This window comes from Tupaia chinensis, unplaced genomic scaffold, assembly GCF_000334495.1.
Source record: "Tupaia chinensis unplaced genomic scaffold, TupChi_1.0 Scaffold147003_1, whole genome shotgun sequence".
NCBI classification, from domain to species: domain Eukaryota; kingdom Metazoa; phylum Chordata; class Mammalia; order Scandentia; family Tupaiidae; genus Tupaia; species Tupaia belangeri.
In genome coordinates this window covers 568,558-594,496 of record NW_006206856.1, presented here as the reverse complement: position 1 = coordinate 594,496, position 25,939 = coordinate 568,558, and the positions used below count along the sequence as shown (strand labels likewise).

The 25,939-nt window shown below is 46.3% G+C and overlaps 1 protein-coding gene across 4 annotated transcripts in view; it reads right to left on the bottom strand.

The window, feature by feature from the left end:
* Nucleotides 1-1,086: 1,086 nt before the first annotated feature.
* Nucleotides 1,087-25,939, bottom strand: part of DCP1A (decapping mRNA 1A) — a 53,849-nt gene continuing 28,996 nt past the window's right edge. The window contains exons 4-10 of one of the 4 annotated variants that reach the window (XM_014584483.2): nucleotides 24,229-24,295; nucleotides 19,394-19,544; nucleotides 13,939-14,052; nucleotides 8,842-9,597; nucleotides 6,963-7,028; nucleotides 5,853-6,167; nucleotides 1,087-5,065 (exon numbers count right to left, since the gene is read on the bottom strand). In XM_014584483.2, coding sequence (XP_014439969.1) covers nucleotides 4,985-5,065; nucleotides 5,853-6,167; nucleotides 6,963-7,028; nucleotides 8,842-9,597; nucleotides 13,939-14,052; nucleotides 19,394-19,544; nucleotides 24,229-24,295 — 1,550 coding nt within the window. In that variant the 3' untranslated portion in view covers nucleotides 1,087-4,984. The remainder of the gene's footprint in view (nucleotides 5,066-5,852; nucleotides 6,168-6,962; nucleotides 7,029-8,841; nucleotides 9,598-13,938; nucleotides 14,053-19,393; nucleotides 19,545-24,228; nucleotides 24,296-25,939) is intronic. The other 3 variants (XM_014584485.2, XM_014584484.2, XM_006169294.3) reach the window with 3 other exon arrangements.

The window sequence follows — 25,939 nt, the reverse complement described above, 5'->3', positions numbered from 1 at the left end:
TGTTTTGCTTTGTGGGGAGATTACAAGGATTTTCTCCTGGGCAAGCTGTTGAATAGCTCGATGGGCAGGGTGACAGTGTGGGATGAAGGGACCTCCTCCTTGTGCTTGACCTCTCTGAGTCACAGTAGCTTCCAGGAAACATGAAGCTTCAAAGGGCATCTCCCTGCTAACGTTGGCTGGAGGATTCTGGGAGGTATGTCAAGTCCCAAGTCCAGGTTCGTTTGCCCCCAAAAACAACAGCTTTTTTTGAGAAGTTTTTGCTATAGGGAGCATGCACTCACCAGAGAAACAGACAGACAGAAAGTGAGAAAATCACCCTCCAGGGAGGATGGCCATGCTACAATCCCCTCTGGATCTAGAGCACGCACGCACACGTGCCTGGCTGAGTTTAAGCCATCGGGTCTGGGACTCGAACTGCAGTCGACTACACGGGAGCCCAGCGACATAGCCATTACACCAACTGCTGGTCGCTAAACACAACAGCTTTAACTGGTCCTCCCTACTCCCACCTCTGGAATTAGTGATGTGCTGTTGAGTAGATCGGCATTGAGAAGGCATGTGCTCTGTGCTCAGCGGGAGCTGCTGCTGCCCACCCAGTCAGGTTGCAGGTGGTCTGGCCAACACCAACCCTTGACACTCAGCAATTCATCTGCTGGGCACAGTGCTGGATGCTCTGAGCAGCAATGGGCCTGTCTTGGTTCCGAGCCCAGAAGAGGTCACAGGGCAGGAGTTGTGTGTTCATGGGGCACTGTCCTGTGATCTGTACAAACAATTCCTTGCTGAGCTTGAAGATCAGGCAAGGCTCCCTGGCCATGGACAGCCAGTTCTTTTCTTTTTTCCTTCCTTTTTTTCAAATGATTTTTTCCCATAGGGTGTGTGTGCTTGACAGAAAGGGACAGAGAGGGAAAGTGAGAAATCACTCCCAAAGGGAGATGGCAGAGTTGGCGATATGGAATCAAGAGCTTTAACCACCATGCCATCCCCTGGCCCTCTTTGTTGGTTTTGTCCCCATACCTTAACCTTTCTCACCAGGATGGGGGCTGTTCCTATTTCTACGAATTAAATAAAAACACAATTCAAATGTAGTTAGGTGCTAAAACTTGGTTTTGAAATTTTATTAAAAAAATATATTTGCAAACATATAAAATTTAGGATGAAAAATGCTCATTTTAAAACATGTAATAACTTAATATTTGCAAACATACACAGATGGTATAAAATCCATACCATTAAAAATGTTATCGATGCAGTATTGCGCCCATGGAACCCGAATCTCGCTGTGACCCCAGAGCTCCTCGGCCCTTGGTGCCAGGGAGCTGAGAACCTGGTACACTGAAAGTCACGAGAGCCACATGGCAGATGCAGGAATACAGAATAAAAAACCATTTAGAACACATATTTTAAAAACACGCTTCTTAAGGAATCACACAGATAAAAGGGAAACACAAGTTTGCATTTTCCCCGCTTCAAAGTGAACGATATTGCATCTTAGCATTTTCAATGAAGATGTCAAATAGAAAACCGAGCGAAACATTGCACACATCTCTCCTGCTGTTTGCTGAGAAACAGGCTCCTTGCAGCCCTGGCCCGCACAGGGAAAGGTTCTTAAGTACAGTTTTACAAGGCCCAGCGTGAGTTACTCTACTTTGCTCAGATTTTACCATTACAGACATCTGAGTGCACAGGGCACTGTAGGTTCCAGAAGGTACTTTGAACACAGTTGAAGAAAACCAAAGGTAAGCAAGAAAGAAACACGTGCTCTGCAACCAGCGTGCAGTAAGGACGCAGGACGTGTGCCCATGACCCCTCGGTTCCCCTCGCTCCCACAGGCTCAGCCCCTCCGTGCCTGTGCACCTCATTCCTTTCAGTTACAGTATGATGGGTGATCCTGTTTTATAAGCAGTTAGGCACCTTCAATTTCATGTTGCATTATTAGTAAGTAATACAATGGCAGTTACGGCCTCTACTACTGAAACGAGAAGATTCCAAACTACATTCTTTGGGGGAGGAGAGTAAAAAAGCTGCAAGGGTTTCAAATATTTACCTAATGGTGGAGTTGATGGGGTTTATCATTTCTACAAGAAAACATAGGCTAGAAAAAGGGCAGATGCTTGACATGCAAAATCTGGTCAGACACCTCAGTCATGCCGCCTCCTGCAGAGGAGGACCACGTTCACGTGGGTTCCTAACCAAGCACCTCTCCGTGATGGCTATTCCTTGGCCTTTGAAGGCAAACTGGACGTTCCATATGAGACAGCATGAACTGCTTCTCCTGACCTTGACAGCCTTGGGAAAACTTCAGGTTTGGAGTCAAACAGGCCAGCTCTCAGGCCTCTCCAGTCCCAGGAGAGATGTACAACTGAGGAAGCGCTTCTGCCTTAAAGGAATGAGGTGGTCTGGGAGGTGGGGGAGTCCATTCAGACATCACGTGAACTACAAGAGAAGAGCAGCCCCCCATGGCCGATGCCCCAGACACACCCTCTGCTCCAGGCTCTGGGCTGCTTCTGTGAAGCCTATGCTTAACCCCAGGTTCACGGAAGAACCATGTTCTAAATGCAAGTCTCCTGGAGTTCTGCAAAACCTAACAAGAAGCGTTTCCATCTTGTGTCCATTTCAGTTCAGATCCAGCCTAGGTTCCAGTAAAGACACTGCAGCAATGTAAACGTGCAACCTAAGCTAGCGTGAGCTTCTGGATAGAAGCCTGAACAGGAATAAGGCAACTGAACTGTGACTTGCGGCCAGGACCATCCAAATGCAACTACCCAGGCGTGGCCTGGCTTCTCTAGGGACTCGTTTGGCCTGAACTTACTGGTCATCATGAACATGATCTTCTGGCTTCTGATTTTAAGTAAATGCTTTGAATATAGAAATTTAGGAGTCAAAACAGGTTTACTCTGTTCAAGTCTCCGTGACTTGGGCACTTAAAAGTTTACTTTCGCACGAAGCCTCATCATAGATTCTCTTTACTGTCTATCATATTCATTCCTAGGATTACGGGATAAAAATTACAGACTTGATTACGGACTCTCCTTAGGATATTCTTCCTTAACTCTCAAAATATTAGACATACTCAACAGCATCATTTAAATTGAAATGTCCATTCTAACAAGAATCCTTTGATTCGTCTTTCTACCGATGCCCACTAAGCCCACATCTGGGTGTGGTCAAACCTACTGGTGCACCCCCATTTCATGAGGACAACTGCAGGGCTCCCTGGACACCATGTCCTGGTGTCAGCAACGCTCCGCATCTTACTGTCACTTTCTCTTTCCTGGGTGATGCACGAGCAATTCATTTTTGGTTGCTGAATGTATACACTATCTTCGAAAACAAACTATCCCTAATTTTGAGTATGGAAACTTACAAGCGTCCCTGAATTCTGCACAGTTCATACATAACTAGGTAGACAGCAACAGAAAACACTAAATCGAGAAGCAGAAATGTCCAGGAAGCATATTTAGATGAACAAAAGCCAATCAAATAAAGTATTCTTTAGGCTAAAACACGAAGACCAAACTAAAACAAATATGGATTTCACAAGTAATTTTCTAAAATTTTGGCTAGGGAAAAAAAAAAAAATCTATGGATTTATGATTGAGTTCCCATTAAAGCTTATATGATCGTTCCCGAGGAACTGTCACATCTGTCAGCATTATTCACAGCTAATCCTTATGCTAGCTGGTTGAGCCAATTGGGTTTCTACCCCATCATTAAATAGTGCTCAGAAAAGTAAGCAGTGCATCTTAATTGGTTAAATACTACAAAATGACCTGTATCATAGAAACAAAGACACTTTCATTCAAATAATATCTTAAAATTACTATTGCTGAAATAAATCAAGATCTACATTAAAATATTACTAACACCATTACATGCCATAAAAGAATAAATAGAAATCATGGCAGATCAATAGCAGCATAACAAAGCATCTTTACATATTTTCACACTTGGGGCTGGAAAAGTACTGCCAGCCTGGGAATACACTGGAAAAGTTCCGAGTCTCATACTTTTTAACTCCGTATTCGACAACGAAGTAAGGGCAGTGTGAGTAACAGCTCCCTTTTCTGCATAGCTTTAAAACGATCCCAGCACACCCGAGGGCAGAACCAGGACGGCTCTGCCAAGTTGGCTCACTGGTCCTTTTGCCAAAGTGTTAAGGGAAACAATCAACAATGACTCCTAACTGTTCAGACAGAAAAGGAAATTAAGGCTGTGCTTCACACACAAGCTCAACATCGTCAAAACCACTGGAGGGTTTAAATTAAAATATATAAAGATTTCTGCCAGGATTTGGGCATCACCGACACCAGGGGTGTGACGTGTCCGCTCCACAACACTGAGCCCGCCAGGGCCCTATTCAAACTGTAACGCTGTGCGGGGAGCCTGCGACATGGCAGGATGGGGGACACTTAAAAACAAAACACGATGGAGAAATTTTAGAACTGTTAAGGCCCAAATGGGGCAGTCATATAAAACACGCTTCACTTGAACAAGTAATTCCTAATTTACCAACTTAAACTCTGATCCATAAAATTCGAAGCTACTTTGCAGAGCTGACTTCTCTGTTCCGCGACTATTAGCCTAATGCCCAAGTTTCTTGGGGGTGGGGACTGAGGACGGGGTGCGGACAGGGCTGAATTCTGTTGGCTCCAGGGCTGGTGACCACTCCTCCCCAAATCCTTACATGTGAAGGCAAGCTGAAAGTCAGATTCCTCATTCCACGTACTTGCTCACAGCTGATGAAAACGCCCACATAACAACACGGTGGTCCCCCCCTCGAACAAAGGTCTGCTGGTGATGCTTCACAGTGAAACCTCCATCGTCACTGACAATGCCACTTGGGACACATTCTTAAGGAGCGAGTCTTTTTCTCACAGGCTCAATTTCGGAATTCTCAAAACCCCATGTTCTGTTTAGGAGTTTCCACGAGGAAGCCTGCTTATCTCTGAGGCTGACACTCTGCCTTCAGATCAATTCTGCTCTGTCATAGGTTGTGGTTGTCTTTGCTCTTGGTCAGAACCTGCAGGTAGACTTCATGAAGTGTGCTGAGGAAGCTGGAGTCATTCTGGAAGAGACGGTAAAGACAAGGACACGAGGTGTCATGTTTACCTCATCACACTCCACTGCCTGAAAAGCAGCTCAGGGAAAAATGGCACGGATAATCTGTAGAACTAGTTTCTAGTGATTAGTTTATTCAGACAGTCCCACCGCCCAGACATCACGTCAGTATCGGGGAGCTCACTTAAGATAGTTTCCCACCAGTTGTGCTCAGAAAAAAGCATTATCCCAGCTGCTCTTAACTTTCTTTTAGGTTTTTGCCACAAGGCATGTGCACTCACTAGAGAGAGACAGAGAGGGAAAGTGAGAAATCACCCTCTCAGGGGTGATGGCCACATCAGAATCCCTTTTCTCTATTCTCTTCCTGGGATTTTGGGCATGAACACATGCCTGGCATGATTTTCAAGCTGCTGGGTGTGGGACTCAAACTACAGTCGACCATGTGGGAGTTCAGCGCTGTAACCATCACACCACCAGCTGGTATTTAAAAAACAGATTTTTTTTTTGGAGAGGTTTTTGCTATAGGGCATGTGCTCATCAGACAGACAGAGACAGACAGAGATACAGAAAGTGAGAAATCGCCCCCCAGGGGGGATGGCCACGCCGCAATCCCTTCTCCATTCTCCTCCCGGGATCTTGGGCACGCACGCACATGCGCTGGCATGAGTTTTAAGCCACCGGGTCCGGGACTCGAACCGCAGTTGACTACATGGGAGTTCAGCGACATAGCCATTACGCTAACTGCTGGTCCCAAGGAATAACAACTAAAGAGACTACGTTGCCATCTCACTTACCTTTATGAGGTGTATTAACGTGTCCTGGAGCTGAGACTTGCTGAGAACAATGGAAGGCTTTCTCTGGTTTTCTGGTGTTCTGACAGTTAAAGGAGATGGGGACTTTGCCTTCCGCTCAAAGTCTGTGGACCTTGAAACTGTCTGCTGGAAAACACTGGGGGACAGCAGGACTGAAGACACTGCTGTGGTCGCTGTAGTAACCAGAGGGGAGCCTGCAACCTGCAGGGGAACAACGGTCATTCTGCACTGGCCAGCAGCCAACGGTGCTGCCGGAGCACTCTGGAGGGCCCCCCATCTTGTGCATGTGCATGCATTCTATAATGGATAAAGACAAAAACTTTTTTTTTGAAATTTGCTGGAGGGCCTGTGTGCTTGCCAGAGGTGAATAGATAGACAAGTGCACGTGAGCACTCCTCAGTGGGATGTGGCTAAGCTGCAATCCTTTTTCCTCCATTCTGCCTTCCTGTCAGGACTTTGGGCGCACCCACACACTCTGTGTTTTTCTTTTTTTTTGGAGAGATTTTTGCCATAGGGCATGTGTGCTCACCAGAGAGAGAGAGAGAGAGAGAGACAGAGAGATAGAAAACGAGAAATCACCCCCCAGGGAGGCTGGCCATGCCACAATCCCTTCTCCGTTCTCCTCTTGGGATCTTGAGCACGCACACAAACGCACCTGGCGTGAGTTTAAGCCACCAGGTCTGGGACTCAAACCATGGTCGGCTACATGGGAGTTCAGCGACATAGCCATTACACTAACTGCTGGTCCCACTCCGTGTGTTTTTCAAGCAGCTGTAGCCAGGACATGAACCATAGCCAGTAATGTGAGACCCAGTTCCCTTAACCACTGTGTTGCAGGGCCAGACCAGAGAAGAGAATACGTGAGTTTAAGCCACCAGGTCTGGGACTCAAACCATGGTCGGCTACATGGGAGTTCAGCGACATAGCCATTACACTAACTGCTGGTCCCACTCCGTGTGTTTTTCAAGCAGCTGTAGCCAGGACATGAACCATAGCCAGTAATGTGAGACCCAGTTCCCTTAACCACTGTGTTGCAGGGCCAGACCAGAGAAGAGAATATTTTTTTTTAAAGAAAAGGGGGGGGGCTCTTACCGGGATGGCATTGGATAACACCTTAGGCTGGGTAAATACTTCAGGATCCTGGTTTTGCTGCATAGACTGAAACAATGAAAAAGAAAAGACGGAGAGAAGTAGGAAGTTTCAATGAGGATTTCCTAGGCACTGGAGAACACTCCAAGTTAGCAGTAAGAAATGGCTCAGACACTGACTGGTTCCCAGACCCTCAAGGGAAGAGGCTGTTGGGGCTGTGACAATGCAGCCAGTGACTCCACAGTGAGCTCCAGGGCAGCCTCCCTTTCGTTCCCAAGAAGAGGGGTGTGTCCTGAGCCTTGAAGATGTCTCTGAAGAAAAAGCAGGAACCTGAGTCTCTCACAGGAGCTGGGACAACCCAGGCTTATTCTGCTGCTGAGTCTACAGAGGAGGTGCTACGGTTTGTATGTCCTCCCGAACTGTGTGTGTTGAAACTGGGCTGTGGTAAGAGTAAGAGGGCAAACACTTAATCAGACTATGGAGTTGAAAGGCTGGGCCTTTGGGAAGAGATTAGGGTTAAGTCATTACGACAAAGCCCCCAGGATTCACTCCAAGTGGGTTTACAAGGAGGGGCGATGAGACAGATGGACACACCTCCCACCTCCCTTGGCACCTGAGTGGGTGCCTGTGCCAGGAACCTTAAGAGCACCCCAGAATAGGAGGTGAAAGGTCAAGTAAATAAAGCTTCCTGGAGAAAGTGATGCATCAGCTGAGATCGAAGACTTGGTAGACGTCTGCCAGCCTTTCCTAGAGGTGGGATAAGTGAGGCAAGGGGATCAGCATGTGCAGGGCCTGGAGGTGAGAAGGCATGAAGAACTGTTGTGTGGCATCTGACCATGGACAGGAAGCTGAGGGAGCTGGCGTTGCGGGGGTGGGAGGGTGAGGAGGACTTCATCAATTGTGTTAAGGAATGAGAATTGTGTTTCCAGAGCTCTGGAAAGTCTTTGAAAGGCTTTGTCCTGGGAACAGAGAGGTGTCCATCAGGCAGGAGGCAGTGGCAGTTACCCAGGGTGAGGTGGGAATGGAACTAAGCTTGGAATAATTGGGTCTCAGGTATTGAGTCAGAGGAGGACTCCTGGAACCTTCAGGAAAAAAGAAAATAAGCTAAAATGCATACCTGGAGAAGAACATACAAATATGATTTCTCAGCTCTTACCAGCTGAAATAATGTGAGGAAGTGGAATTGAGCTATAATGTTATTTGCTAATTATTATTATTTAGAGAGATTTTTTTGCTGTAGGGCACATGCGTTTGCCAGAGAGACAGAAAGTGAGAAATCACTGCCTGGAGGGATGGCCATGCCACAATCCCTTTTCTCCATTTTTTGGGGATTGTGGAAATGTGTGCACACATATCTGACATGAGTTTTAAGCTGCTGGTCTGGGACTCAAACCGCAGTCGACTATGTGGGAGTCTAGCAATGTAACCATTATGCCATCTGCTAGTCCCTATTTGCCAATTGTTTCATTGTTCATTCTGGGGTTGCTCACCATCCATTTCTGCCAGCTCCTAATTTTTTAAAAAGAGATTTTTCACTATAGGGCACGTGAGCTTGCCAGAGAGAGAAAGAAAATATATGAGAAATCCCCCCCCAGGGAGAATGGCCATGACCACAATCCCTGCTCCTCCGTTCTCCTCTTGAGATTTCAGGCATGCACACACATGTGCCTGGCTTGAGTTTTAATCCACTGGGTCTGGGACTTGAATCATGGTCCACTATGTGGGAGTCCAGAGACATAACCGTTATACCATCTCCTGGTCCCGAAAGAGGCAACTCTTTAACCAGGCCCCACTGTCCACGTCTGCTGAGTCCAGGGCATCTGCAGTTCACCCTGTCCAGTCAGTCAGTCTCCACCCTGCCCGCCTCACCCTTCACCTCTACCTGTAGGGGAGCAAGCACCATGTTGCTCAGGGAGGCTGTGGCTGCTGCTCTGGTTGCTGCTGTCTTGGCAGGAGGCTCGATGAAGCTCTCGGGGGTGGCCAGCAGGCCAGCTGCTGGCGGGAAGCTGGTAGCTGCCGCACCTTTCCCAGGTGGCTGGGTCTGTATTTGGTCATGCTGTGGGGTCAACCTGAGTTTCTGGAGGAGATCAATGCTCGGCAGGGAAGTGCCGGCCGAGTTTGTCACACTCAGTGGGGACCTGAAGGGGCTATGTCTGGCCATGAGGCCGGTGTGGCTTAGATCAGGGACTGGCTGGTTCAGGAGTGGTGACCTCTGTCTGGGCGTGGCCTTCACCTGCATCATGGCGCTGTTTCGAGGTAAGCTGGGGGGAACCTGTGCAGCTGGGGCTTCGGCTGGCAGAGTGGGGCTGAGCACAGGGCTCAATGGCACTGTGTAGCTTGGCGCATGCTTTTCACTGGACTGGGCGATGGAGGCTGGCGTGATGAGCACCGGGGCAGTGACTTCAGGCTGGACTGAGTGGTGGGCAGCAGGATGGACACCCAGGCTCTCTGGCTGAGGGGCTCCTCCTGACCGCTCAAAGGGAAATGGCAGGAACGAGCCAGGCTCTTTCTGGGAGGCATCTCCTGGCAGTTTCTCTACTTCTTCTGAATCTAGACCCACAACTGCTGGCTGCTCCCTCGGCAAAGAGGTTCCAAATAACTCTTCCACTGTCAGATGTTTGTGTCCAGATGGAGCAGACTGAAAAACAGAACAAACCACACAATGAAGGGAGGCACCTGCGATCAAGTGTAACCAAACTTCATCAACTAAGGCAGTTTCCAGAGTAAGGACAGAAGGAATCTGAAAATAAGGACTAGAGCCAGTCTGTGGCCTGGAGGTTAAGGAGCTAGAGCCCACAGGGCTGACTGCACAGTCTGAATCCTGGACCTCGTAGCTTGAAAAACACATGGGGCATGCGTACTTAAAATCCCCAAAGGGGGGAAGAGTAGAGGAGAAAGGTCTGTGGTACGACTGTTCCCCATGGGAGGCACTCTCCCCCTTCCCATTTTTTTCTCTAGTGAAAGGATGTTCTCTGGCAAATTAAAAAGAAATAAGGAACAGAACAAACTAAAGCCTGTACTGGGGGCAAGTGATCCTACCTTTATTTTTACTGTTTTGGTAAAAAGTGAGACATTGCACCTCGAGGAATGGGCCCCCAAAGCAGAACATCACTCTGGGTGGGACAGCTGGCTGGGGGCATGCTATGCTGTATTTTCTCTCCGGTGTGCAGGCAGCGCCCTCTGCTGGGCTAGAGGTGGCCGGCAGCCTAAGGAGAAGACAGGCCCTCGGTGCAGAGTAACTCCAGAGGGAAGAGGCAGGAGTCTCCAGTTTTAAAAAATTATAGCGTCATACCAAATCACTGTATCTTGAATACAGATTCAATAAAGGCAGTTCCAGTAATATTAAAAGCTAACATAATATGTCTTGGCAAGTGATTGTGCCAAGAGGCCTTTATGTGAAGGAATTCTCAAATGGCAAACTTAAGCCCCACAAACAACGCTGTAGAAAGACCACCCTGTCACAACATGCTCTGGCACTCTGAGAGACGACCTGGGTTCAGAATCTCACTGCAAATGTAAGGTAGTACCGACATCTAATTACAAACTGTGAATGCAAAAAAAATGATAAAGATTCTACACAGAACAATTTTAAGTTTTTACTTCTTTTTTTTTTTTTGGAGAGATTTTCACTGTAGGGCGCGTGCGCTCGCCAGACAGACAGAGAGAGACATAGAGACAGAAAGCGAGAAATCACCCCCCAGGGGGGATGGTCACACCGCAATCCCTTCTCCTCCATTCTCCTCTCGGGATCTTGGGCACGCACGCACACGCGCCCGGCGTGAGTTTTAAGCCACCGGGTCCGGGACACGAACCGCGGTCGACTACGTGGGAGTCCAGCGACATAGCCATTACGCCAACTGCTGGTTCCCAAGTTTTTACTTCTTAAAACAAAACAAAACAAAAAAACATAGAGCTTAGGGTCTAAAATTAAAAAAAAAAAAATCTAGGTTCAATTATGAACTGTTACGGGGAAAACTCCGTAACTTCTGTTTATTTAGTTCCTTATCTGAAAACTGGGGACAACCATGACACATCTCAAGAGCTGTTGTGAAAATTAAGTTCTCAGTCCAATGTCTGGTGCCCAATAAAACATTTCATAAAGTCATACCACAATCCCCTTCTCCTCTACTTCCCTCTTTCGGGATTTTAGGCACACACGCTGATTCTTTTTCTTTTCTTTTTTATTTTAAGAGAGACTTGCTATAGGGCACATGTACCCTTTGGAGAGAGAGACAGACAGACAGACAGAAAGTGAGAAATCACCCCACCCCCCCCGAGGGGATGACCACATTGCAATCCCTTTTCTTCCATTCTCCTCTTGGGATTTTGGGCACATACACATGCACATGGCAGGAGTTCAAAGCCTCCATGTCTGGGACTTGAACTGTGGTTGGCCATGGGGGAGTCCAGTGATGTAACCATTACACCATCTGCTTTGTCTCTACACACACTTGCTTACAAGCTGCTGGGTCTGGGATTCTAATGATGCAGTTAGCCATGTGGGATCCGGCCACTTTAACCCAAATGCTACCAGCCCGCCTCTGAGAACATTGGCTAAGGTTATCATTGCCTAAATACTACATCGTCTTAACAGCAAGCATGATATGTTGGCATTTGGATGCTTTTTAAAGAATACCAAGTAATATGTTGGGTTATTAAAATGTCATCGAGTCCTCCTATAATATCTTTTTTTTTGGAGAGATTTTCGCTATAGGGCACGTGCGCTCGCCAGACAGACAGAGACACAGAGACAGAAAGCAAGAAATCACCCCTCAGGGGGGATGGTCACGCCGCAATCCCTTCTCCATTCTCCTCTCGGGATCTTGGGCACGCACGCACACACGCCCGGCGTGAGTTTTGAGCCACCAGGTCTGGGACGCGAACCGTGGTCGACTACGTGGGAGTCCAGCGAAATAGCCATTACGCTAACTGCTGGTTCCCTCCTCCTATAATATCATAGTCCCATAATGCAAAACAACAAAACCACCTGATGGTAAGCCAAGGCTGTGATATTATAAACCGCCCTGCTAGTCCCCCATGCAGGAAGTCGCTGAGGACAGAGCTGTTTGTTTAAAACACCCTGAGTACATTTCCAACCCACTCAATGTAAGTCAAAGTAGACAACGAATTTTCCCTTGGGACAGACTTCTCTGTCCAAGTCAAGAAACTGCAGTCAGGTTCACAGTGAGTCCCATCCCTTGCTTTTGGATCTTGGCATTATACATGTCTATGGAAGTTGTCTGCACATTTTGAATTGGCTTATTTTTTTTTTTAAAGAATTATTTATCTCTAATTTTGACCAGAGAGAGAGAGTGAAAGAGGGAAAGTAAGAAAGTAAGCCGCCAGGCCCGGGATGTGAACCATGGTCAGCCATGTGGGAGTCCAGCTACTTAACCACCATGCTACCTGCCAGTTCTTAGGGAATTTTACAAAGTAAATGGTGGGGCCAATTGGTGGCGTGGAGGTTAAAGTGTTGGATCCCACATGACCCACTGTGTGGGACCTGGACCTGATGGCTTGGAAAATCATGATGGGTGTGTGCATGCGTGCCCCAAATCCTGGGAGGTGAATGGAGAAGCAGCAATGCGGCATGGCCATCCTCGCTGGGGGAGATTTTCCACTTCCCCCCTCTCTGTCTCTCTCTGGTGAGTGCATGTGCCCTACAGCAAATAAACAAACAAAAAAAACCCCCCAAAAGTCAATTATGAAACTGAAATGAAGTTGGTACTAAGGCCTGACAGCATTATTTGCCCCTCAGCACTAGATGGCAGTGCTACTAAGCACAGGGAACAGTCACAATGACGGGACTATTGTGACAAATGCCTCAATGGCAATTTTGTTGTTGGGGAAATGGGTAATTGGGATTGTTCCATACTATTTCTTACAACTGCATGTAGATCCACAATCATGTGGAAATAAAAAAGGTTAATTAAAAATTATGGGTTTTACCTGATGTTTATTTATTAGACCATCATTTATAAAGATAATTTATTCCAACAAATATTTACAGTGCTTGATGCTAAGGGCATGGCTAAGGGCACGGCAATGACCAAGGCATACACAACTCCCGCCTACTCCCACAGAGCCTGTTCTGGTGGGTGGGACAGAGAAGCCAGAAAGAAGAAAAACATAAACCATGTTAGCTGGTTAGACGTTCCATTGAGAAAATTGAGCACAGAGGATAGGAGTGGCGGAGAGTTGCTATTTTAAATAGTCAGAGAGGGTCTAGCCTACACAGAGGACATCTGAGATCCAGAGGGGAAAAGGGAACAAGCCGTGTCTGGGAGGCGAGTTCTGCAGGCCCAGGAAAGAACAGGTGCCAAGGCCTGTCCTGAGGCAGGAGCATGTCTGGCATGATGAAGAAAAGGCGAGAGAGTCAATGAGATGGCCCAGTGAGGAAGGCAGCGTACCAGGAGGTGAAGTCTGGCAGAGGGGCCAGACAGGAAGGGCTCTCTGGGCCATGGCTAGACCCCGGCTGCTATCTGAGTGACAGGGAACACCACTGGAAGGTTTCAAGCAGTAGTATGCCATATCTGACTTCACATTTTCCAGGATTACTCTGACTGATGAGTTAAGAAAGGCAAGGGAGAGGCTGGCAGGGGGCCTGGGGGTTGAGGCACTGGACTCCCAAATACCCAATCGTGGCTCAAATCTTGGACCTGGAGGCCCCAAAAATCTCAGAGAACAACAAATATACAGATAAACAAATAAATGTTTAAAAAAGAAGAAAGAAAAAGAAAGAAAGAAAGAAAAAGAAAACATGAAAGGTAAGGGAACAACATGGGCAAGAGCTGGGTAGGAGGCTTCTCAAAATCCAGAAGAGGCACAGCTATGTGGGCCATGGGGACAAATGTCCTAATGTCACCCGAGTAAGGACCTTGACAGGTAAGTGACAGATACACTTGCACTGCATAGAAACGCTTACGGGATGTTACTGTTTTGTGACTTCGGACAATGCCAGGGCTTGAGCTGTACAAACCTTATCTTGTGACCCGGAGGGAGTCTCTTCCAGAGTCTCGGTGCTTCCCAGATTGGAGAGCTGAGTGCTTGGCTGTAAGCCAGGACTGGAGATATTGGAGTCGCCCATCTGATTCTGGAAAACATTGAAGAAGTACACCATGTGAAAAAAAGCTTGCTGTCTATTATCTGGCGCAACAAATAGCATTCGACATTATCAGACATGCTATTTAAAAAAAAAAAAATAAAAAGCAAACTCCTCCAGCCAAATACCTAATTTTAGACAACAGTATTAGTCACAATTGTTACTTTCATCACCATTTTAAGGAAAAGACAATGGTATTATTTTATCACATATTCCTTTCTACCTTTTTAAAAAATATTTTTCTAAGAGAAATTTTTGCTACTGGACACGTGCACTCACCTGAGAGACAGAGGGAAAGAAAGCGAGAAATCACCTCCTGGGGGATGGTCACGCAGTAATCCCTTTCTCCATTCTCCTCTCAGGATTTTGGACATGCACACACAGGTGCTTGGTATGAACTTGAAACTGCCAGGTCTGGGGCTCAAATGGCAGTTGGCCATGAAGACGTAACCATTACACCATCTGCCGGTCCCTCTATCTCATTTTTAAAGTTCACATATGGTGGATCAGGTAACATTTGGAGGTGTACAGTTCCGTCTGTGTGCCTCCGTCGTAGTCGCCACACAGAGCAGTTGTATCACGCCACACTCCCCGTGCAGTCACGACCCCCGCCCCTGCTCCACTCTGTCATTACAGTTCTGGCCATTCAGAGATGCTGCACACGTGGAAAATAAGTGGCATGCTGGTTTGTTTCATTCAGCACAACATATTTGGGGGATGGGTGGGAGGCGGCCCCGTACCCTGGTGGCTAAGGGAGCCCAGATCCCATGTGACCAACTACATGGTTTGGATTCTGAACTTGGCAGCTTGAAAAACATGTGTGCGCCCCAAGTCTCGAAGGGATGCAGAATTGCAGTAGGTATTGCAGCAAGACCATGTAGCGATCCCTGTTGGGAGGGCTTTCTTCTCCTCTCTCTGGCCAAAAAACAAACAAAAAAACAATGGGCCAACTGTAAAGGATTATGGTTTCAGTTTTCTTTATATGAAAAATAGGAAAGCTGGTTACAAGGAACAATAAGACTTATGGAAAAAAAATGTTTAGTAAAAGAGTTTTAATTTTCAAATAGTCTGTAATTACTCCATGCAAAATCTGAAGTTCCATTCATTATATTACACCCCAGACAAGAGATTTAGGATCGGGATTAAATCCCATCACTGAGGCCTAGCTTGTACCCCTACCCTTGAATCTGCTGTGTCCACAGATTCTACTCAATAGTAAATACAGGGGCCACGGGAGCCACGTGGCAGCGGAGGAGAGCCCATGCAAACATCAACCTGGGCATACCTGGTTCCTGTCAGCACCAGCTCCATTTGGTGAGATGACAGGCAAATGCAGACAAGAAGACTAAACTTGCTCTCTCTTTTGTTATGAAAAAAAGTACAGTTTTATTGCAAATCCCAAAGCAAGGAGAGTGGGCTGAAAAGCCCGGGCTCCCGGAGATGTTCCCCACATGTGTTTTTAAGGGCAAAATTAGAGGCAGGGGTCCCAGGCATGTGATTAGTTCAGTGATTGGGCCAAGAGGGCGTGATCATCTCGTGGGCATTCTTGACTGGTGAGGCCTTAGATCATCAAATTTCTGTTCAGGTTTCTGGAGCCATTCAGCCTGGGGCCATTCTCCTCTCAGGATTTTGGACATGCACACACAGGTGCTTGGTATGAACTTGAAACTGCCAGGTCTGGGGCTCAAATGGCAGTTGGCCATGAAGACGTAACCATTACACCATCTGCCGGTCCCTCTATCTCATTTTTAAAGTTCACATATGGTGGATCAGGTAACATTTGGAGGTGTACAGTTCCGTCTGTGTGCCTCCGTCGTAGTCGCCACACAGAGCAGTTGTATCACCCCACACTCCCCGTGCAGTCACGACCCCCGCCCCTGCTCCACTCTGTCATTACAGTTCTGGCCATTCAGAGATGCTGCACACGTGGAAAATAAGTGGCATGCTGGTTTGTTTCATTCAGCACAACATATTTGGGGGATGGGTGGGAGGCGGCCCCGTACCCTGGTGGCTAAGGGAGCCCAGATCCCATGTGACCAACTACATGGTTTGGATTCTGAACTTGGCAGCTTGAAAAACATGTGTGCGCCCCAAGTCTCGAAGGGATGCAGAATTGCAGTAGGTATTGCAGCAAGACCATGTAGCGATCCCTGTTGGGAGGGCTTTCTTCTCCTCTCTCTGGCCAAAAAACAAACAAAAAAACAATGGGCCAACTGTAAAGGATTATGGTTTCAGTTTTCTTTATATGAAAAATAGGAAAGCTGGTTACAAGGAACAATAAGACTTATGGAAAAAAAATGTTTAGTAAAAGAGTTTTAATTTTCAAATAGTCTGTAATTACTCCATGCAAAATCTGAAGTTCCATTCATTATATTACACCCCAGACAAGAGATTTAGGATCGGGATTAAATCCCATCACTGAGGCCTAGCTTGTACCCCTACCCTTGAATCTGCTGTGTCCACAGATTCTACTCAATAGTAAATACAGGGGCCACGGGAGCCACGTGGCAGCGGAGGAGAGCCCATGCAAACACCAACCTGGGCATACCTGGTTCCTGTCAGCACCAGCTCCATTTGGTGAGATGACAGGCAAATGCAGACAAGAAGACTAAACTTGCTCTCTCTTTTGTTATGAAAAAAAGTACAGTTTTATTGCAAATCCCAAAGCAAGGAGAGTGGGCTGAAAAGCCCGGGCTCCCGGAGATGTTCCCCACATGTGTTTTTAAGGGCAAAATTAGAGGCAGGGGTCCCAGGCATGTGATTAGTTCAGTGATTGGGCCAAGAGGGCGTGATCATCTCGTGGGCATTCTTGACTGGTGAGGCCTTAGATCATCAAATTTCTGTTCAGGTTTCTGGAGCCATTCAGCCTGGGGTCTTTGAGCTCACAGCCAGCAGTTTCCATCCACGTCTTGTGCTCTCCCTGGCTCTGTCCCTGCCAAGTTCATCTAGACACACTTCCTTCTGCGTGGCCAGAAGGAAGCTCAGAGTCTCTAGGTGAAGCAGGCGAGGCTCCATCTTGGAGGAGCGCCTCCACTATCAAGACTAAACTCTTATTTAAGGAAGCCCCGCCTATTTCTAGTTGCCATTTCCAAAAGGTAGAAAGACCATATACAAAGTAAATATCAAATCCTCAAGAATTTTCTTTCGACCTAGCCATAGACACTATTTTATTTATTCTACAATGAGGAAGGGTTTTATCCACAGGAATTACTATGTTAACCATATTCTTTAACTTCATGATAATTAAAATCATGTCAGAGTTTTAGATCACGCATTTGACCCTGGAGTTCCTTTGAAGTTTTGTGTACAACAATAATGCCTTATTTCCTTCTTGACTTCTGAGGCTCTTGGCTACTTGCCACAAGGTAAGCCAGGCCACCTCCTGGAGCATTAAGGCTTCTGTCCCATGTGGCACGTTGATCCAATCATCATTCAGAATGAGTGGCAGAGCTGTGGACCTATCAGTTGCCTATCTGAACACAGAAAGGCCCCTGAAACCAGAACAGGGTATCAATGTAGATAACCCAGATCTCACTGTAGGTACGAGAGGGGCTTGGGGAGTATAGGCAACTTTTACATTCAGAAAGTGGGCCAGCCTGGGGGCCCAGCTGGCAGCATACTGCACTGTAGTGCCAAAAGCTCCACGGCTGGCTGTGGGTTTGGACCCCGAGCTGACCTGAAAACATGGGGGATGTGTGTGCACTCAAGACCCCGACGAGCTGGAGGGTGTGGGAAGAGGACTGTAGTGTGAGAAGCACGTCCAGGGTGGTCCCCTCCCTTTTGCACATGCTTGCATGCACACTCATGAATAATAATAAAAAAAATTTAAAAAAAGAGAGAAGTGAAATAAATTCAGAACATAATTAATATTTATCCCCAGTTTCCTAAGAATTAATTTAGTATAGGGATGGCTGCTTTTTCTTATATTTAATTTGCACAAATCTGTAAGTTTCTCCTGGCTCTCTAATGAGAAGACTCTGAGGAATTTGGTCCAACCCAGAACTCCTCATGGGCTCCAGTGTACACGTCTCCACCCAGGAACTCCTTTGGTGTCTGAGAGAAGAGGCGTGGTGCGGTTTGTGGTGAATATGCCTGCTTCATGGTCAGTCCAGAGCACTCCTGTCAGTTTGTTCCCTGACCTCCAGGTTCTCGAGGTGTTCAAGGGTAGTATTGTGAAAATGGTCCTGGAGTCCAACTGATCTGGGAACCTGTGTTACTGTTTTACTGCGGGACCTCTTCGTCCTGAGATCTTAAAGCCCCAAGAGGATATGAGGAGGCACGGTAACATTTCCTTAACTGACTTGATCAACTCGAACCTTTCTCCAAGCATCATTTAGCAATAACCCAGAAGCAGCGTTATAGCAGAACTGTTTGGGAGACATGGTCTTAGTGCCTTTCCTGCTTTTTCCCTTGACGTTTTGGTGAGGAAAGGATGAAACAGAAGCGAAATGAAAGCATTTAAGCCCATGTTGAGCAGAGGGTATGGTGACAATGACAGGTACAGGAGTGCAGACAGAAGAGCTTCAGTCTCACTCCACTGGAGCATGGGGTTGCCGTGCTGACGTGGCATGAGAAGCCAGGGCAGTCCCCCAGCCATAAGGTTTGGAGACACCATCAGGAAACACCCACTGCATGACACACTGTGGATCACCCATAGCACATGCTGAACAGATCAACTAATGTACCAGAACTGCCATTCTATTAAAATTTGGGGAGAAAAATCTATCAGTTATTTATAAGCCAAAACACGTAACAAGAGAAAAGAAAACACTAAATTTCAGAAAAGCATCTCATTTGGGTAAAATTCCAACCGATGCTTAACAAAGGTCGTGTAACCGCTCCCAGCCACAGTTCACGAGTGGACCTTTCAGTATGATGGGCTGCAAGTGATCAGAACACTCTTCAAAGCCTACGTGAATCCTCGAGACCTTAAAAGGGCATGTATACTCGCTGGAGAGGGACGAAGAGACGGGGTGGGAGGGAAGGGAGAAAGCACGCCCCAAGGGGGCATGGTCAGGTACAACCCCCTTTCCATCTCTCTCTCCTGTCAGGACTTTGTGCATGCAAGCACTCATACCCAGCATGTTTCTTCAAGCACCTGGGGCCGGGATAGGAACTGTAATGGGCCATGTGGGATTCGGCTTCTCCTACAGCAATTTGACAAGAATAGAAACAGCATCCCAAATTACTCCACCAAAACACGTACTCTGAGGTGAGCAGACTTCCCCTTATTGTTTAGGCTTAAAACCGTAAGACAGAGTTCCTTTCCGAGCTACTTATTCTTCTGGTCTTGGAGGTGGCCTCCCCTACCCCTGGCATTCCAGCTCCGCACCGAGAGCCTCACCCGCTCGTACTCGTCCTTGGCTCTGCTCAGCATCTCCAGGATGTCGATGGGCCTGTGCTCGCTGCAGCCATTGGCCTGGCTGGGGCTCTGCTTATCTCGGGCAGCTTGCTGGGATCGCCGTGTCTCCTCTTCCACCACGCTAGAGGAGTAGAAGCAGGTTTTAGAAAGGCCCTTTAGAAACAATCTGACCCAAGCTCTTACGGTGTCCATTTTCCAAAGATAAACACTACAAGTTCCACAAAATGCCATTCTTGCATATGCATCACAGAGCCTTGTCCAGGACAGATGACTTACCATTTCACCACCTGTTTCTAAGACTGCCGCCCACTAGACAAGGGATCTTCAAAAAGTTTATCAAACGTGTACTATGAAAAAACTATGCGTGAATTTAAGCTTGGACATAATTCTATTTTGCCATGAACTTTTTAACACATCTTCATATTTTACCTTTAGAAGAACAAAAATATAAAATTCCTTTTATAGAGCTGGTGGAAGAAGGTATATTGAAAACTTTACCCCTTTCCTCAGGGTATCCCAAAATCAGGCAAGCAAACTGGTAAAGTAAATTTTAAACGACAATGTCACCAAGACATGAGAAGGCTGCACAGCTGGACAACCCACGGTGCAGAGTTGTACTGACCCTGGGCTAGCAAGGAGAAAGATCTGCATCTTGAGAGACAGAGCTCTTAGGGGCCAAGAGGTGGTGTGCTGGTTAAGGCACTGGATTCCTATATGGCTGACCAAGGTCTGAGTCCTGGACCTGGTGGCTTGCTTTCTCTATCTCTGGTGAGCTCATGTGTACTATAGCAAATTTAAAAATAGTAAGTATGGACTTAAAAATTAAAATGAAAAGAAATTAGAGGTCTTGGAGAGCTTTCAAAAGTTACTGATGGTGCTAAAAGCAAACAAAGGTGTCCCCCAGTTTTGGGCCAGCTCTATGGCATGGTGGTCATGCACTGCTCAGGGAAAGCTAGATCCCACATGCCAGCTGTGGCTCAGCCCCCCCCCCCCGTCAGCCTGAATCATGCAGGGCACCTGGCTAAGTGCCCAGATCTGATGGGGTGAAGGACTGAAGGAAGGGGGGTTGCAGGGTGCCCAGATTCTGTGGAGGGGGCGTGCACACGTGCTCTACTGTGAATAAAGTGAATGTCTGAGCATGGAGTGGCCACGGGAATGTCTTTTATTTTGATTGATATGGCTTAAGCTAATGCTTCACGTGAAAACCTGTAAATCAAGAAGTCTTGGGTTAAAAATAGGACTGATAGGGTTGGAGGAGTCTTTAAAACTATTTGTGGGATTTCATGTATTTATTAATTTTTTAGGTTTTTGCCATAGGGTGCTCGAAGAGAGAGACAGTGAGAAGAAACATGAGAAATCACCCCCAAGGAGGATGGCCACACTGCAGTCCCTTCTCCTCTATTCTCCTCTCGGGATTTTGGGCACGCATACACATGCACCCAGTTTGAGTTTCAAGTTGCTGGGTCAGGGGCTTGAACCACAGTTGGCCAAGTGGGAGTCCAGCAACGTAACAATTACACCATCTGCTGGCCTCACAGCAAAATGTCAATGAGAGCTGGGTGAAGAGTACATGGATATCTTATTAATTCCTATATGTTTCTTCAGGCTGGCTTTTTTATGGTAGGCTGGGAATTGAACACTGGTCCCTCCATGGAGCCCCGTGTGCACTACCACTAAGTGAACACTCCTAATAGCCACCACTGTTCGCCTGTGGGACAGGCCGCCCGCACTGTGAAGTATACCACTGCCGAGAGCCACACCATCCATGCGGAGGAAGAACTTTCAAACGAGGAGGCTTGGACTCAAGGTTTGGACTCAAAGGTCTTCTCTGACTCACAGTACGAATCATACCCGAGCCTCTCTCCTTTCCGCTTAAACACCAAAACATGTCCCCAAGACTTCTATGAGATCAGGCATGAAGTTTATTTCATGAGTTCTTCAAATTCTATATAGTCATTGTGAACAAACATCCAAATAAGTTTTCATTGTTAAAAACGGTTTCTGGCAAGCTGGTTTTCCTTTTAAGGAAGTCAACAACTTCCAAGTTCAGTGGGTTTTACATTGCCACTGACCAGAGACAATGTCCAAATTTAGTGGAAGTCTAGAAGTTTGCTTACTTTCATACGTGGTTTCTCAGTTTTTATAAACAAATGTTAGAATAGGTACATTGTATTACTTGGAGAATTTTAATTATATTACAACTGCCAAAATAGTGATGGGATGCACTGTATTTAACAGAAAGGGCACTGACAGACACGTCTGCCTAGATAACACGATACATTTTCTAGTATTTCCGGTTAGCAGAGGTGCTATTCTGAAACATGCAGCAACCAGACAAAGATTTGGGCAAATTTATAGCAAAAGTGGATAGTCTTTTTAAGCTTCAATGCCCTGTGGGCCAGCAGGTCGTATGATAGTTAAGGTGCTGGACTCCCACATGGCTGACTGTGGTCTGAGTCCCAGATCTGGCGGCTTCCTTCTCGCTTCCTCTCTAGCTCTCTCATCCTCTCTCTTTCTGGCAATCATGTGTGCTCTATAGTGAATTAAAAATAAATAAAATTAAGTGAAATAAATAATTAGTTTTCTTGAGAGATTTTTGCTATAGGGCACATGTACTGACCAGAGAGACAGAGAAATGGAAAGTGATAAATCACCTGGGGGATAGGGGTGGGAGGTGGCCATTCTGCAATCCTTTCTCCTCAATTTTCTCCTGGGATTTTGGGCATGGATGCACGTGTGTCCGGCATACGTTTCAAGTCCCTGGGTTCAGGACTTGAACTGTGAACCATGGTTGGCCATGTGGGAGTCCAGCACCTGCTGGCCCCCACATTTAATTTGTTTGCTTTAACCATTCATAGGCCAGGCATCTGAAAACTCCTGATTGAAGGGCATCTTCTAAACTCATCAATACCGCCCTGCTTCTAGTCAAACAAGCTGAAAATTTAAGCAGATGTCCTTTGGGGGCATTTCTAGCAAAAGCGCCCCTATGTTCTTTTCCCTCTTTACTTCTTGTTTCTAGTTCCTCACCCTACTTGAGGTTCAATAGTTTTCTCAGGTAAGCTTCCACGTCTGGTTCATTTACTGTTGGAAGTCTTGCTTAATGCTCTTGCCATTTGCTCTGGCAGACAGAAAAGCTCAAAGTGGTTTCCTCTCAATAGCTGTGAGAGCTAAAAGAAAGAGATTCTGACTTGAGGTCCCAAATATTCTGGGTTTCTGGATAACTATGAATCAACAAATATGTAGACAAAAACCTTGCAGAAGAGCCAAGGGAATTTTTTTTGGAGCGGTTTTTGCTATAGGGTGCGTGCGCTTGCCAGACAGAGAGAGAGAGACATAGAGACAGAAAGTGAGAAATCACCCCCCAGGGGGGATGGTCATGCCGCAATCCCTTCTCCTCCATTATCTTCTCGGGATCTTGGGCACGCACACACATGTGCCTGGTGTGAGTTTTAAGCCACCGGGTCCGGGACACGAACCACGGTCGACTATGTGGGAATCCAGCGACATAGCCATTACCTAACTGCTGATTCCTGAGCCAAGGGAATTTTGATTTGACAGAGGGGAAGGTCCACATTTCTGCAGAGATTCAGGCCAAAATGGATAAGGAGGTGTTTGCACCAGAACACAATGTCTGCCGTAACACTGCCCAGGAGCTCTGGAGTCCCACTGGCCCCTCCAGGACCACAGTGTGTCGGGCTTCTAGAAACCAGACGGCAGTCCGGTAATACAGACAGGCCGCATAAGGGGTGACTTCTACATGCTAGTTCAAGAAAGGACAAGCCATCTTCAGAATAGTAACTGAATGAAAGTTATTTTCTAAATTTCAAGATTCTGATTGACAGAGATCTCTGGAACACACTGTACTCATAGACAGGGGCCTGCTAGACCTACAGTCTGAGCTGAAAACAAGTTTGCTCAAAGGAATTCAACATGCAAGGGTGTGGGGGTTCTCTATCAGGTCACCTGACATTTACTACAGGGGAAATCTGGACAGAAACTATCAAAGCCATTGGTTACAGCAGTCAGGTTGTGCATGGGATGTACTAGGTCATTGGAAAAGTCATGACGCATCTCTGCACGGAAAAGCACGTTCCGACCGTTCTGACCACCCCACAGATGACACCCTGGGTGGTTCAGCAAGCCCTAACCTACACGTTCAATAGGAAGGCTCTGGTTAAATTACGATCTGTCTGTAAGGCGGACACAAAGCAGTCATTATAAATACTATAGAGAAAAATTTAATGCCCTGGAAAAATGCTGTTGACATCAAAAGCGGGATATAGTTTGATCCTGTTTTTGTGAAAAATGACCGCACATGTCAACCTAATACACACATAAGGAAGGAAACAAACCAAACTGCTAACACTGGGAACAGTAGGATTTTAGAGAATTTTAGACTTGTTTTTTTTTTTTTTTGGAGAGGTTTTTGCTATAGGGCACGTGCGCTCGCCAGAAAGACAGAGAGTGAGAAATCACCCCCCAGGGGGGATGGCCACGCTGCAATCCCTTCTCCTCCATTCTCCTCTCGGGATCTTGGGCACGCGTGCACACGCACCTGGTGTGAGTTTAAGCTACTGGGTCCGGGACTCGAACCGCGGTCGGCTACACGGGAGTCCAGCGACAAAGCCATTACGCCAACTGCTGGTCCCAGAGAATTTTAGACTTCTTTAAGCATTTTTGCCCATTTCGAATTTTTGGCAGTAAGAAAATAAAGGAGGAACACACACAGCAATACTTTAATAACACAGAGAAGTGGAGAAAGGAATCTTTAAATAATTAATTTTTGGAATAATAAAAATACTCACTCAGCCATGAGTTTTGCTATACGGTGACAGTCATTCTTGTCGTAAAACCAGATACTGTATATTGACACTTGAAAAACAAAGGTAAAAAAAAAGATAAGTGAGATGAGACATCAACAGTTGGGTCTATGCAAATAATATAGCATCACCATGGAACGTTACTGAACTTACCACCAGACTTACAAAAACGGTCCTTCGAAAGAAAAAAAATACCTCCCCCCCAAACTCTATTAAATAATATCAGGACAAGTCAAATATTCAGATTAAAACTGCAAAAAATATTTTGAGATATTATTATGAGAATTTAAGATGTTACTAAGATATACCATTACTCATATATTATCGAGAAAGAAAAATTAACTAAGAGTCAATTAATACTGATTGTGAGACATATGTGGAATTGTTATTAAAATGTGAAAAAAAAAAAAAGCAGCATTGTAATTATTGAAAACCAAGCTCACTGGCTAACTGAACACCAGAAGTTTGAGTCTCTAACTTACAATATGGAATTAAAACTGTTATGGTAAAAACACAGCTTTAGGGGCTGGCAAGTAGTGTGGTGATTAAGGGTGCTACACTCACACATGCCAACCACGGACCTGGTGGCTTGCTTTCTCACTTTCCCTCTCCGGCCAAATTAAAATAAATAAATAGATAAAGTTAAATAAAGTAATTCTTTAAAAAAGGCAAACAAACACAGCTTTAAAAGCATATCACCCACATCCATCCTTCGGCCAGCTGTTTACATGGGCCCAGGACTGCACTCGGTTGATCTTTTCCCATTTTTTTCCCCCATCATGGTCATCAGCACAAAGGAAGCTCTCAAAATACATTTGTTGCAAGATAAATGAACTTTATTATTAAAGATGAAAAAATACAGAAGTGACTGTGAATAGTTTTTGGGCAGGCAGAGAAGAAACACTGAACATATTAACCGGAATAAACACAGGGCTGGGTAAGGCTCCCAGCTACGCGTGCACCACCAGGACACTCACAGTATGTCTTGGCTCGTGCCCCCTTTGATACTTCTGATCACTCTGGCACAGGAAGGGCAAGAATCATTATGCCTTTTAAAAAATATTTATTTAATTTAATTAATTCATTCATTTTAATTTGACGAGAGAGAGAGAGCGAGAGAGCGAGCAAGCGAGAAAGCAAGCTACCAGGTCCAGGACTCGAACCATGGTCAGCCATGTGGGAGTCTCCAGCGCCTTAACCACCATACCACCTGCTGGTCCCGCCATTTTTTTCTTTTTAAAGTGACAGTACCTTCACATACAATTATAAAAACGAGACATCTCTGTGCCCTCTAAGCTGTCCTGGCCAATGGTAACGTTTTACAGAATCAGGGTACTGTCTCACAGCTGGGATGTGGAGCAGCCAAGATACAGAAGAGCTCCGTGGCCTCCAGGATCCCTGGTGCCCTTTTTACAGCCACATCCACCTTCCCTGGTCCCCTCCTCCAACTGGGACCCCTGGCAAACACGTCTGTCCTCGATTTCTATGCCATTTCAACAGGGGATTCATACAGTATGTAACCTGACAGGACTGATTTTCTGACTCAGCATTAATTCCCTACAGAATCAGCCAAGTCGTTGCTTGGATTAGCAGTTCCAACTCAGGGTCCCCCACCAGATCTCCTCCTCCTCCCACCTTTCAGAGTCCTCCTGATGGTCTCTCATCATTTCCAGGTTTTATAGTACTACTCAGCAGG